The sequence below is a fragment of the Nuphar pumila genome, chromosome 16 (assembly GCF_984573655.1).
Source record: "Nuphar pumila chromosome 16, dmNupPumi1.hap1.1, whole genome shotgun sequence".
Taxonomy (NCBI): Eukaryota; Viridiplantae; Streptophyta; class Magnoliopsida; order Nymphaeales; family Nymphaeaceae; genus Nuphar; species Nuphar pumila.
In genome coordinates this window covers 27,504,193-27,517,198 of record NC_143264.1, presented here as the reverse complement: position 1 = coordinate 27,517,198, position 13,006 = coordinate 27,504,193, and the positions used below count along the sequence as shown (strand labels likewise).

The 13,006-nt window shown below is 39.9% G+C and overlaps 1 protein-coding gene across 5 annotated transcripts in view; it reads right to left on the bottom strand.

Annotated features, from left to right (window-relative positions):
* Nucleotides 1-2,166: 2,166 nt before the first annotated feature.
* LOC149813133 (uncharacterized) overlaps nucleotides 2,167-13,006 on the bottom strand; it is a 29,051-nt gene continuing 18,211 nt past the window's right edge. For 3 of the 5 annotated variants that reach the window (XM_089992466.1, XM_089992464.1, XM_089992463.1), the window contains exon 6: nucleotides 10,850-11,072. In XM_089992466.1, the coding sequence (XP_089848592.1) occupies nucleotides 11,007-11,072 (66 nt within the window). In that variant the 3' untranslated portion in view covers nucleotides 10,850-11,006. Of the gene's footprint in view, nucleotides 2,453-10,849; nucleotides 11,073-13,006 lie in introns of those variants that run through there. The other 2 variants (XM_089992467.1, XM_089992465.1) reach the window with 1 other exon arrangement.

Here is a 13,006-nt window from a genome sequence, read left to right as displayed (position 1 = left end):
AGCAACCAAGAGGTTTTTAAATTAAGAGTCAAGAGGATAAGATATACAAGTTAAATAAATCCTTGTATGGACTTAAGCAATAACTAAGACAATGGTATTTGACTTTTCATAATGCTATAACCAAATTGGGTTATGAGGTAAATAGTCTGGACCACTATGTATATGCCAAGAATAGTGGGAGTAAGTTCACTGTGTTATCCATCTATGCTGATGATATATTAATTATAGGAAATGACATAGACATGATAAATATGACTAAATCATGGTTAAGTTCTCAATTTGAAATGAAAGATATGGATGAAGCTTCATATATCCTTGAAATTAAGATAAAGAGAGATAGAAAATCGAGATAACTATGTTTAAGTCAAGAAAAATATCTTGACCACATTTTGATGAAATTTAGAATGAAAAGTATCAAGGCAAAGGATACTCCTGTAGTAAAAGGCCAAAAGCTAAGTAAGAATGATTGTCCAAAAGATGGACAAAAAAATTGAATGTTCCCTATGCACAGACAATTGAAAGACTTATGTATGCAATGCTTTGCATTAGACCTGATTTGAATTTTGCTATAAGTCTAGTGAGTAGATATCAAAGTAATTGTTGACTCTCTCACTGAGAAACAATGAAGATAATTTTTTGATATCTAAATGAAACTAAGGAACTCAAGCTATGCTATCAGTCAAATAGTTTAAAGTTTGTAGGCTACTCAGATGTTGACTTTGCTGGTGATAGAGATGAAGCAAAGTCCACCTTCGGTTATGTATTTATGTTAGGAGGTGGGGCAATTGCATGGTCATGCAAGAAACAAGGATGTATGACACAACATACCCAGGAAACTGAGTATATTGCCTATAATATGACAATCATATTTGATATGTGGATAAATCATTTTCTAAATGAGTTGAAATTGGTCATTCCAAAAGATCAAGTTCAACTTTATTGTGACAATAAAGCTGCTATAAGACTAATACAAACAAAAGCTGATAACTCTAAAAGTAAGTATATTGAAGTTAAATATCAATATATTCATGATATGCTTATGAAAAATGAAATGACAGTGAACTATATTCCTTCAAGTGATATGGTAGCAGATCCGCTAACCAAGGCAGTAACTGAGGATGTTTTCACTAGGCATGTGACTCAGATGAGACTCAGATATGTCTAAGTAGTGAGTGAGTGAGTAAAGATTACTCAAAAAGTGTGTATGCAAGGTTTCGATTGAAAACTATTATATAAACATAGAAAATCCTTTATGGCCAAGTGAGACACATAAAGCCACGTGACCATAAGATGACTTTTGGGAGCCATTCCAACTGTCACAATACTCAAATGCAAAAAACGTGTCTCTTGAAAGATGAAGGGATTTCTCTCACAAGTGTGTCCCAAAAACTTTAACTCTTCACAATTATAAATGCAGTGAAAAGGGTATGGCACAAAGATGATGAATCATTAAAGGTACCATACAAGCATTCACAAAAAGTAACAGTTTCAATTACTAAAGGCATTCAAACTTGTGAAAGGGTTGTCGATTTTGAGCGTAACAATGACATCTTTACCCTCATTGTAATTCTAAATTTGTGCATGCTTCTAGCTACGCATTGACTCAGGTGGGTGCATCTAAAAACGTCCATGAGAAAGAAAGAGAAACTTCTTTCATGACCCATAGGATGTGTTCAGTTACCCCCTTATGAAGGAAAGAGGTTGTTACCTATTGAGTTTACCCACTTGAAATTACTGATTTGATACTGCGGCTGGCGCTGTCATTTAATCATACAAAGTTTTTTGCATTCCCAAACAAAGCCATCGGAGAGAGAGAGAGAGAGAGAGAGAGAGAGAGAGAGAGAGAGAGAGAGAGAGCTTAACAAAAACACTCGGCAAGGGAAACGAAAATGCACACTTTGAGTATAAATTTTGCTTATCCTTTTCAGTGCCATTCCAATAAGACAAACAGTTGAAAACAACTTGGAGCAAGAGAACAACCTGATCCAAAATGACCTAAATCATTTTTCAAACATTTAAACAGAAAAGCCGAAAATTGATCTCTCTAACTTATTGAATCTTTTTTTTTTAATCAGCAAGCTAGGGGATGATGGCTCCTCTCCTTAATAATGAAAATCAATAACAAAACCATGCATCAGTTTGGATGCTTATCCTTCAATTAGAGAGTGTTATGACATCGCATTTGATGATCCAATTAGCAAGAGAATAACAGTTGTCAAATTACAAATAACATTATGGGCTCAAAAATCAAATATTTGTCACATCACACAGACAATATGCCAATTTGATACCACCATGTTGCTCCCAAGAGTCCGTTAACAATTGTGAAGCACCCTAATTCTTTCACTATATCACCCCACCCCAAGAGGCCATAGCGATTGCGAAGCACTCTAATTCTTTCGCTATATCACCCACCACCCGTACAAACTCTCCATTGAGTGGACCCTTTCTCCTACAAGAAAAAGAAGCCAAAAAAAAGTATTAGTACATGTTGCACTTCTCATTAGTAACATGCATTATAGTTGTCAAATTTCAACATATCACCATCACCATCACCATCACCACCCCATCACACATATCAGCCTAAAAATGAAAAGTTTAGGCCAACAAAAGGAAAAACAAACGTGGATTAATGACAAACAAACATACACATCCAAGAATTGATGTGTAACAACAAGCTTTGGAGTTAGACCGCGCCCAGTGAATGACGATGCAGATATAAACAAGTTCAGATATTTTTTGAAGAACCACATACGGTAGGAAATACATGAAACTAGCATACAGGGAGGATAATGACATGACATACGCATGATGACAAGATTCTACACTTCAATTTCAGTGTTGGGAATGCTAAAATCAGCATTCTCTGTTTTCAAATTTATTGCATTTTCTCCAACTGAAACCAAATATGCAGTTTCCTTTTATTTTGTTGGAAGGAAAGAAACTTTCATTAGAAAAGTTGTCAAGGGGGCACCATCCAAAAGCATCACAAGAAAGGCAAGAAACAACAAAATTTCAATAAAGGGGAGGGTAGTTCATGCGCCATACAAGTTGGAGATAGTCAATCCAACACATGTAAAAACCCCACACCTTTCACTTATCATATAATTCCACTCAGTAACCTTGTAACTACTCAAATATTCTCCTATCGAACTCCAACCAACTATATCACTACGCTAGCATTCTCCACCATTTCCAAACAAGGAACCACTTTTGCCTCTTTTCATCATCTATCGTACCAAGAAACTCAATTGAGTAGACTTGATATTATTATAGCATGCTGCCCATTTTGGCCATGCCAACCTCCTTAGGTGAGAGAAAAATGGGCATGACCAAAATAAGTGAAAACCTGATTCTGCAACATTTCTGCATAATGCATCAGATACTCTTGAAAAAATTGAAAGGAGATATTGACATTGAGAAACAGATACTCTTCTACAAATTGAATATTTCCAAGTACATGGAATTGGAAAAGCATATTCATTTGCATCAGCAAAACTCAATGTACCAAAGTATGCAGAGAGTGGGTTCCACTGTTCATGCAGAGCCGGAACATCAGTTTTCACTTTTTAGTGTACACCATGCTTGACAATACATAAAATGGACCACATGCAAGTCCTGATACATTCAGTTTCTGATAGAAGCTGAAGGTGTAAGCATGTGACTTTTACATGTATCAGCAAACAACCACAGCGGAGATGTCACGTTCCATTAACACAACCATTTCATGCATAAGATCATTTTTCAGGACAAGTACCCCCCCCCCCCCATTCAACTGCACAAACGTTTCAATTCTAAGCCTTACATGCTCCCACATACCAGTTAGCCTGGAGAGATCTAAAAAGAACATCATGGAGTGAATGAACCATATATAAGATTAATAAGTGAATGGATAAGGACTTCGACATTTCATACAAAATGAAAATTGATCTTGTTTTTTTCAGCTTATGATAAAGTTAGAAGATGTATCAAATCATCAATTTTTTAGCTCTTTATCCAGGGGAATGCGGCTCAACTTTAAAGCAATGTGACCAACATAAGAATTTTAAAGCATAAAATCAACTCGTGGATCTTAATTTTTGTGTTTTATGACATCAGCCTGCAGACTCGGTGCAAAGGGGAGCAACTCTTCTAGGAAGTTGTATCAGAGAACAACATGGGGCCTCCGGTGCAATGTAAAAGCAGAGTCTGAAGGGAGTACAAGGTAAAAAGTAACATCACAGTTTGGATTAAATTCCCCAAAAACGAAGGCACCCACCGTAGAAAAATCCCCCCCAAAAAAAACGAATACAGAACAAAAGCGAAGGCACCCACTGCAGAAAAATTCCCCCCCAAAAAACCGAAGACAGAACAAAAACGACCCGCTGCAGAAAATTCCCCCAAAAAAGCGAATACAGAACAAAAACAAAGGCACCCACTGCAGAAAAAACCCCAAAAATTAAACGATGTTGAACCCACAAACAACCACCCGGATTGGGCCAAGGTCTCGGCTCAGAGAGAGAGAGAGAGAGAGAGAGAGAGAGAAGTCCGCGTATGGGAGGGCGGGAAGATCCGACGGGCGGCGACGGTGGTGGCCGCGTACGGGAGGGCGGGAGAGGGGCTGCGACGGAGATGGACGGAGACGGTGGTGGCTGGAGAGAGCCGGAGATGGTGGTGGGGGTATGGGAGTGTTGAGAGCAAGAGAGGAGAAAGAGAAATCCTCGGCAGATTTTTTTTTTTATCGAAACGTGTACTATTGAAAGGGGTGGAAAGGGACGGATCGATAAAAAAACCCACTGAGGGCCTTTCGATTGTTCTTTGTTAATGTAAGTTGTTGCTTGTTAATACGAAAAAATGCAGTGTGTTGTTAATGTCATTCCATTTGTTCTGTGTAGTTGTGGGTCTTCACATGCTGTTAAATTTTTTAACAAAGGACACCATGAAATGACCTTTTCTAACTATGAGACATCAGGGTCTTTCCTTTAGGATATGATGAGCAACAGATTTTTTTGGATAAGCAACACATCTCAAGCTATTTCTTGCTCTCGTGTTTTTTTTTTGCGTGTAAAAAGGTGCATCTAGATAATACCAAACATTGCTCTACTTTATTTGTTCGGGTAATCATGCTAAGTTAAATAGCCCAATGAGAAGTGAGCTTGATTCGATACACGTATGGTTGGGTTTATCATGGTTATAGATGTTGGAGATATTTTGTGAACTTTGACGATTGATTATGAAATTCTTGAAAGCCTATATAAACTTCGATTATTAAGAGGATGTTCAGAAATTTCATAACTGGCTGGCTACCCACTGTCTTAACCGATGGACCACATGCTAGCTTTTCTTCTCTGTGCTCCGATTCATCTAGATAACAGAGAGATGCGCTGAGCTACAATTCATTTTGTTTGAAAAGACAATTGCAATACCGAAGCTAAAATGACATCATGGTGTGTTTAACCTTCTTTCTGTTAATGTGGAATTAAACTTCGAACAAATTAAAAATAAGAAACATTATCTTGGATTGGAAAACTTTCCACGACACTAGAGAAATTTAGTCTATTAGCTATTTGGGGTTATCATACTCTTGTTTATGGCAGTAATTTAAGTACGTTTGTGGTTGAAAACATATTCACCTGCTAATCCACGCTTTCTGTAACTTTGGCAAGGCAAGGATGGGTTACTGAGTTTGTTAGTACCTTTACAACTTACAATATCCTAGTCACAACTCACAAGTCTGCACTAATGACCTGGTTCAAGAAAATCAATGAAAGGCGTCTAACCAATGAACCCAACTGGGCTCATCTTGAACCATGGAAGCCAGTTTGTGGCTTTGTGTACATGAGACTTCAAAAGTTTATAACAAATTTAGAGAACCCTAAGTTCGAAAATATATGATTGAGTGCCAAAATAGAAGAGAAAAAAAATTCAAGTAAAATGATTAATTGAATACCATACTCAAAATTTGGGCTGATAGAACATTCACTACCATAATTGGAACATTCGGTGCTTAATTAAATTTGATTGATCTCTTTTGAACCTCAGAAACTAATGACAAAACCCAAATTTATCAATGAAGATGGAAATGAAAGAGAGAAAAATAAAAAGAGATCTAGCCCACAAAATAGGGGGAGAGAGAGAGAGCAGGCAAGTAGGGGGCATAGCAGATTTTCATCCTTCTGCAATGGGCGATGGCAGTAGATCAGGCGATCTCCGACGATAGGGTAGGGGATGGAGCAGACCTCCTTAGAGAGAGGAAGACAGTTCACCCACGAAATCAAGAGAGAGAGAGCAAGTGAGAAAGGAGACACGGCAGAACAAATTTTCATTTTCATCATTATGCAGTGGGCGGCGACAATAGATCAGGTGATCTCCGGTGATAGGGTGGGAGATGGAGCAAGCCTACAGCAGAGAGAGAGAGGATCGCAGGTCTCCGACAAGCTGGGAAAAGGGTCTCCGACGTCCTAGATCTCCAGTGAGAGAGGAGAGGCCTTGAATCTCAACAGAGAGAGAGAGAGAGAGAGAGAGGCATTGGATTGGTTCTGGTAGGTAAGACTACGATGAGGCGGGAACCCAAAAAGAAATGAGGCCAGCCTGGATTGTGGACAGCCCTCCGATCTGATTTGATCGGACGACTATTTTGGGTTCTGAACTGCAAACGTATAACATATTCCAGCGACTATATATATATATATATATATATATATATATATATATATATATATATATATATATATATATATATATATATAGAGAGAGAGAGAAAGAGAACTACAAACATCAACAAAAGAGTAAACAAACATTGAACCCGACAGCAATGCAAAACAGCCGAGAGCACAAAAACAAAACTAAGAAAAAAATAAATAAAAACCAGACGAGATCAACCTGGTTAGGAGGATCCAAGGCGACAGAAAGCGCTGAAGATCGAAGATGATAATACGCAAAATGGTGTACACATCCGCTAAAATACAGTTCACTAATTTATTGAAAACTGCCGAAACTTGCAAAAAAATGATATTGTTGCGAGTCATCCAAACAACCCACCAGGACTAGAGAAGCCACGTTCACCAAATAATCCGTCAGTGCTTGTAACTGCGAACTGGTTAAGGGCCCTACAAAAGGTCTACAACGAACGATTCCTACCGCATGCTAACGATAGGCTTATTGCAAGTAACCTTAAAGAGGTTCTGAAAAACAGGGCACTCCCAGAAAAGGTGAAACACAGATTCTTTAGCCGCCTCACACATGACACATTTACTCGAAAGATAAAAACCGATAGATTTGAGGAAGTTGTCCGTCGTTCGTAAAGGATTAGCCATGCCAGAAAACACGATCGAGGAGTAGGTCCCTTGCCCCAGATAAGACGTGCAGGTAACCAATCCACCCCCGAAGAAAGAAGAGAAAGGTAGCAAGCTCTTATGCGGAAAGAGTCGTTAGGGGTGAGAGTGTGGCGAAAGAACTAGGCCTGAGAGACATCAACGCCCTCATTAGAAAAAATGACAGACCAAGCTTGGATCCACGAGCGACGCAACTGCGAAACGATTGGCTATATCGCGCAGTGGTCAACAAACAACGATTCAACTGATCTGTATTTAGCAAGAAGAAAGCTTGCACATGGGGACCTCGGTTGGTGTGCAAGCCAACTATGCTTTACAATGAGAACAATACTTCTCAACCTAGAACCTGGAATCCCCAACCCCGCCTATTCTGAGGAAGCATTAGAGATTCCCAACCCACCAGGTGGCACTTGTTGGTACTCCGCCCAGACCAAAGGAAATTCGTTAACAACCGAAAGAGCTTCTTGCTGACCTCATAGGCATAAGGAATATAAACATAAAGAATTCTGACATAGCATTTAAAACGTGCTTGATGAGAGTAAGTCTACCAGCAACGAAAAGGTAAGAAGCTACGAAAAGGTAAGATGCTCGCCAGACCGATATTTTAGTCTGAACTTTTTAAAGAGTTGCATTCCAGGTTGCCGATGGGATAATCGAGATATGTAGCGGCAGCCCCAGGTAGGAAAAAGAATTTTCCGAAATAGCGCATCCGAAAATTCGCTGACCAATAGCGAGCATAAAAGGAGTGGCATTTATCATGGACAAACAACACGTATCATTATTCATAGATAAACCTGACATCGATAGGAAAAAAAAGGATAAGCTTGATTCTTAACATTTGTTGGATGAAGGCACTACCAAAAATTATCATGTCATCGACATAAGTAAGGATATGACTAGGGAGCTCCTGGATTTCGAGAAAAACAATGAGACCACACTCCACGACCCTCTTAAACAAAACCACAAGGCCTTCAAAAACGACGTTAAAGAGCAAAGGAGACAGGGGGCATCCCTGCCGAAGACCGCAACCAAGTTTGAATTGCTGGCCACAGACCCCGTTGATCTGAATTTGTGACTGGGCATTTGTAACCAGCTCACGCACCCAATTAGAGAAACGCCGACCAAAACCAAAATTCGTCAGCATGTGAAAAAGGATATGCCAATGAACCGAGTCGTAGGCTTTGTGGAAGTCAAGCTTCAGACTGAAGCCGCCCACTGATCTTGAGAGAGTGCAACACTTCTGTGGCCAGAATGAAGGAATGTTGCAGCCACCTACGAGGGATGAAGGCGAATTGTGCATCCTATTCGCCATAACCTTGGCGATAATTCGGTATATTCCTCCTAAAACGAATATGGGGGAGAACCACGAGATGTACGATGATGTTGCTTCCTTAGGAATAAGAGAAACAATGGTCAGGTGATAGTGAATTGGCAAACGACAATTACGATGTAACTCAGTGAAGACACTAAGAATGTCACTCTTAACACAAGGTCAGAAAATGCGAAAGAAATCCACAAGATAACCATCAAAGCCTGGAGCTTTCCAACCCGACGAATCTTGCATGGCAGAATAGATTTCCAAATCAGTGAAAGAAACTTGCATAAACGAGGAAAGAGCACGGTCCATGGACCGAACGAAAGCAGGACCCATTGAACCACCGACCAAGTGGCTGCAAGAATACAGGTTCATGAAATAATTGATAACCGGTGGTAGGACATGTTCGCTCGAGTAGGAGACACCCTCAATTGAAAGAGAGTGAATGGCTTGCCTCCTATGCTTATGAGATGTGAAGGAATGGAAAAACCTGGTGTTCTCATCACCCGCTTTAAGCCATATCACATGAGACCGCTGCTTCCAGCGAATCTTATCCTTCAGTCGTCAAGAATGCAATAGCAGAGTCACCTTTGCAGATCTTGCATTTAGGCTTTCAATATCGGAGGCATACAGAGAGGTCGTAATCGAGAGATACTGATGAATAGAAGACAGTTTGCGCTCCCAATCCCCCAGATTCTGGAATTTGCTGATGTTATTAGAAATAAGCCAAGATTTGATGTCGTGAGATAGGCGGAGGAGCTTGACCAGGGAACGGGTTGCCGCCCTAGCCGCAGAGCAAGGTCTACTCCAAGAATGGAGAATGACTGACTCTAAACCAGGCTCCTTAAGCCACCATTGCTCAAATCTGAAAGTTCTGTAGCCGGAGAAGCCATGCCCCCATTGGATAACAACCTGACTATGATCTGAGACAGATTGGGGTAGAAGACAACACAGGATGTCATTAAGAGAGCCCAACAGAACCGAAGAGACGAGCACGCGGTAGCACGAGCGAGATCACCGATTGGACAAAAAGAAAGCTTCACCGATACGAGGAACGAGATACAGCTGGTGCATCTGAATAAAGTTTTGGAAGCCAATCATAGAAGTCAAGTAGGAAACAAGAATGCTTGAGTCATTTGACGACAGCAGGCAGTTGAAATCGCCCATGATAAAATGCTGCTCCCCGAAGGACTGAATGACCCTATTCAGGTCCGACCAAAACTCCTCTCGATGGCTCTTATGGTGGGGACCGTACACCATGGTGACCAGAGCCGACACATGCTTGGCAGGAAGGGGCAGAGCGATAAAGATGGAGAACGAGCCTTCGTCTAGTTGGTAGATACCAAGAGAAGGCTTCTAGAGGATAAGGAGACCTCCTGCATAATGGAACACAAGCTTGAAGAAAAAATTGCCAGATTCCAGATACGACCGAGCGCGAGACCTCCACCATCTTTGTCTCATAAAGAACGATGAGATCAGTCTTCTCTTGATAGATCCAGCTCGCAAGGAACAAATGCTTTGAGGGGTAATTCAGGCACCTAATATTCCAACACAGAATCTTCATAACTGAAAACCAGGAAAACCCTGAGGAATACGGTTCCGCGTTGGGCGCCTAGGAGATAACCCATACTGGAAGGAGGGAGAATGCGATGTCTGACGGCGTCCCCCTGTGAGAAAAACCACCACGCCCCAGAGATGAAAAGTCCCCGACAGAAGGAGGAGGCGTGGTGACGGCTGAGATATGCGGATCAACAACGACCATAAACAATAAATCATCTGTGATAGCAGCGAAGGACTTACACATAAGGATGAAGATGTTTTGTATCTACAACTGAGGGAGCGATAGATCAAGACGCTGAGCTACTTCGATCGCAGAGACACCCATAGAGGACGAGAGAAGACTCCGCGGAGAAGGCAGGGCGACGATCGAAGGAGAGGGCGAGATGGGAGAGCCCCTGTCCATCAAACTCAGACTCCCTAAAAGATGAGGTATCAACAAAGGAGGACTGATTCCCGACAGCCGCGATGAATGGTGGGAGACGAACAAGACTATTGAAAATCAAGCATATATATATATATATATATATATATATATATATATATATATATAGAGAGAGAGAGAGAGAGAGAGAGAGAGGTGGCAGATCTAATTGGTAAAGTTGCCACTCTTAATTTTGGGAAAGTCTCCAACTAAAAGAAACAAAAGCTAAGGAAAAGTATGCAAGAATGCCCTTTTGCTATTTCTTTTTTTTTTCTCTTTTAATAAACGTATCTTTAGCTAGCACATCCCATTGACATAAAGGATTTATATGCCAATAACAAAGTAATACATCAATGGAACCGACTAAAATTGTTGTGTTTTTCATTTGCCAATGTTGTTATTTGTATATCCACTCGTTGGATCGACCACCAGACTCATCCATGTCAATGAAGATACTGACTGCCTGCAAAAAGAAAAGGCAAATTGAATTAATTGTTTTCCATATAGACAAATGTAATCATTTTTGGTAGCTTGACATATCATCCTGAAACCACCACACTTGGGATTTCATGCTGGGCTTCCATTTTTCTCTTTTAGTTGCTTTCCAAATGTATTAGCAACGATCGGCCTCTGATCGGTTCAGGGGACAACCAAATCCAAAATTGAGCACAACACATTCTAGCAGGAAAAATATTTACTTGCCACATGTACCAGTCACTAAAGTAAGAACTGTTAATCCATGAAGCATGTCACATAGGTGCGGGTGCGGGGAGTGTATATATATATATATATTAACAGTTTTAAGTTAACACTATGTGTATTTGTGTGCATTTATATATATATATATATATATATATATATATATATATATATATATATATATATATATATAATATAGATAAAAATGGACTTGATTAGGGTTAACTGAATCTACTTTTGGATAGAAATGGACCTCAGTGTGGTTGACTTCACCTAACACAAAAGAAGCTGTGTCCAAGTGTCGCACCCGCCTGGGTGCGGGTGCGACACAGGTGCGGTGCCCTGTTAGAAGAGTCCGTGTGAACAACTCACTTGCTATTTTGGAAAATCCAGCTCTCAACAGAAATATCACATTTTCTATTTAGCAAACAAAATGATTATCTACAAGCCTACAACTGCAACATATTTCTAAAAAAATAAGAAATCCATTAGCATCTGAAAAACAGATCAGCCCAGGACTGAATTCAAAAAAAGAGTAAGGCCAAACCTGAAAGTTGAAAAGTATCAGTTCGCTTGCCTGTACAATATTCATTCTCCTACCTACTATACATCATCTTAATTTACATGGTTCTGATAGGGTAAGATTTAGGAGTAACAAAGTCTTAATTTCATCTGATATCCTCCATGAAGAACTTGCAGGTTCTGCATCTCTTCCAAAATATTTAGCCTCTTTGTCAGAACATTCTTGTGTAGACCCAGTCATCTGATTTAGGAGCAATGAGGTAGGTGTATTTACATCTAGAATTTAAGAATTACAGGCAGACTAATGAAATTAAGCAAGAGCTTTTCTATCCTCATCCACCACAATGTGATAGGGGTTTGAAGGGGGAAGACAAAGTACATTGGCATTGAAGCATGCAAATGAAATTCTGAATCCTTAAACAAGAGTTTAATACCACCATTTATGTTACTAAATGTTAAATTATGTATATATAAATATATATATATATAATATAGCTTTTTCCTGTTTTGTATAAACCAAAAACCCGATAGGGGTGTTTTGGTAATTCCACCTGTACCTTTTCTTTTTTACCTTTTTTTCTTTTTTCTTTCTTTTTCCCCTTTTTCTTTTTGCTTTTTTCTTTTTCAGTTTTTTACTTTTAGGACCATAAGGGGCCCCAACAGTCATATTTATGACCGTTGGGGCTCCCAACGACTAGAAGGGAGCCCCCTTTATGGTCCTCCTTTATGCTTTCCTCCTCTATATAAAGAGGAGGCTCCCCCTTGTAAATGTATGGGTTTTTCACCCTTCTCTTTCTTTCTTCAATAATATCCAACTTATGACTTTAAGTCATTTTCACTTTTGAGAGTTTTGTGTGTGCACTTTTAGTGCTTGTATTCTTGACTCTTGTGGTCACTCTTTAAGAGTGCCTTTTGCTCTATTGGTGCTTCTGCCTCTTTTCATTACATGGTATCAGAGCTCGGTTGGTGATTGGGCTTCTCTTTTGCTATCTTGGAACGTGTGCCTCTCAAAGTTTTGAAGAAAGGAAGTATATTTGGTGCCGATGGAACGTGACTCTAAAGTGGAGCTTTCTTTTAAGCTAAATGGGTCCAACCATCTCATGTGGGCCTCCGCTATGGAAAATCATCTAAGAGGTAAGAAACTTTGGGGTTTTGTTATGGTAACTACTCCCGAAC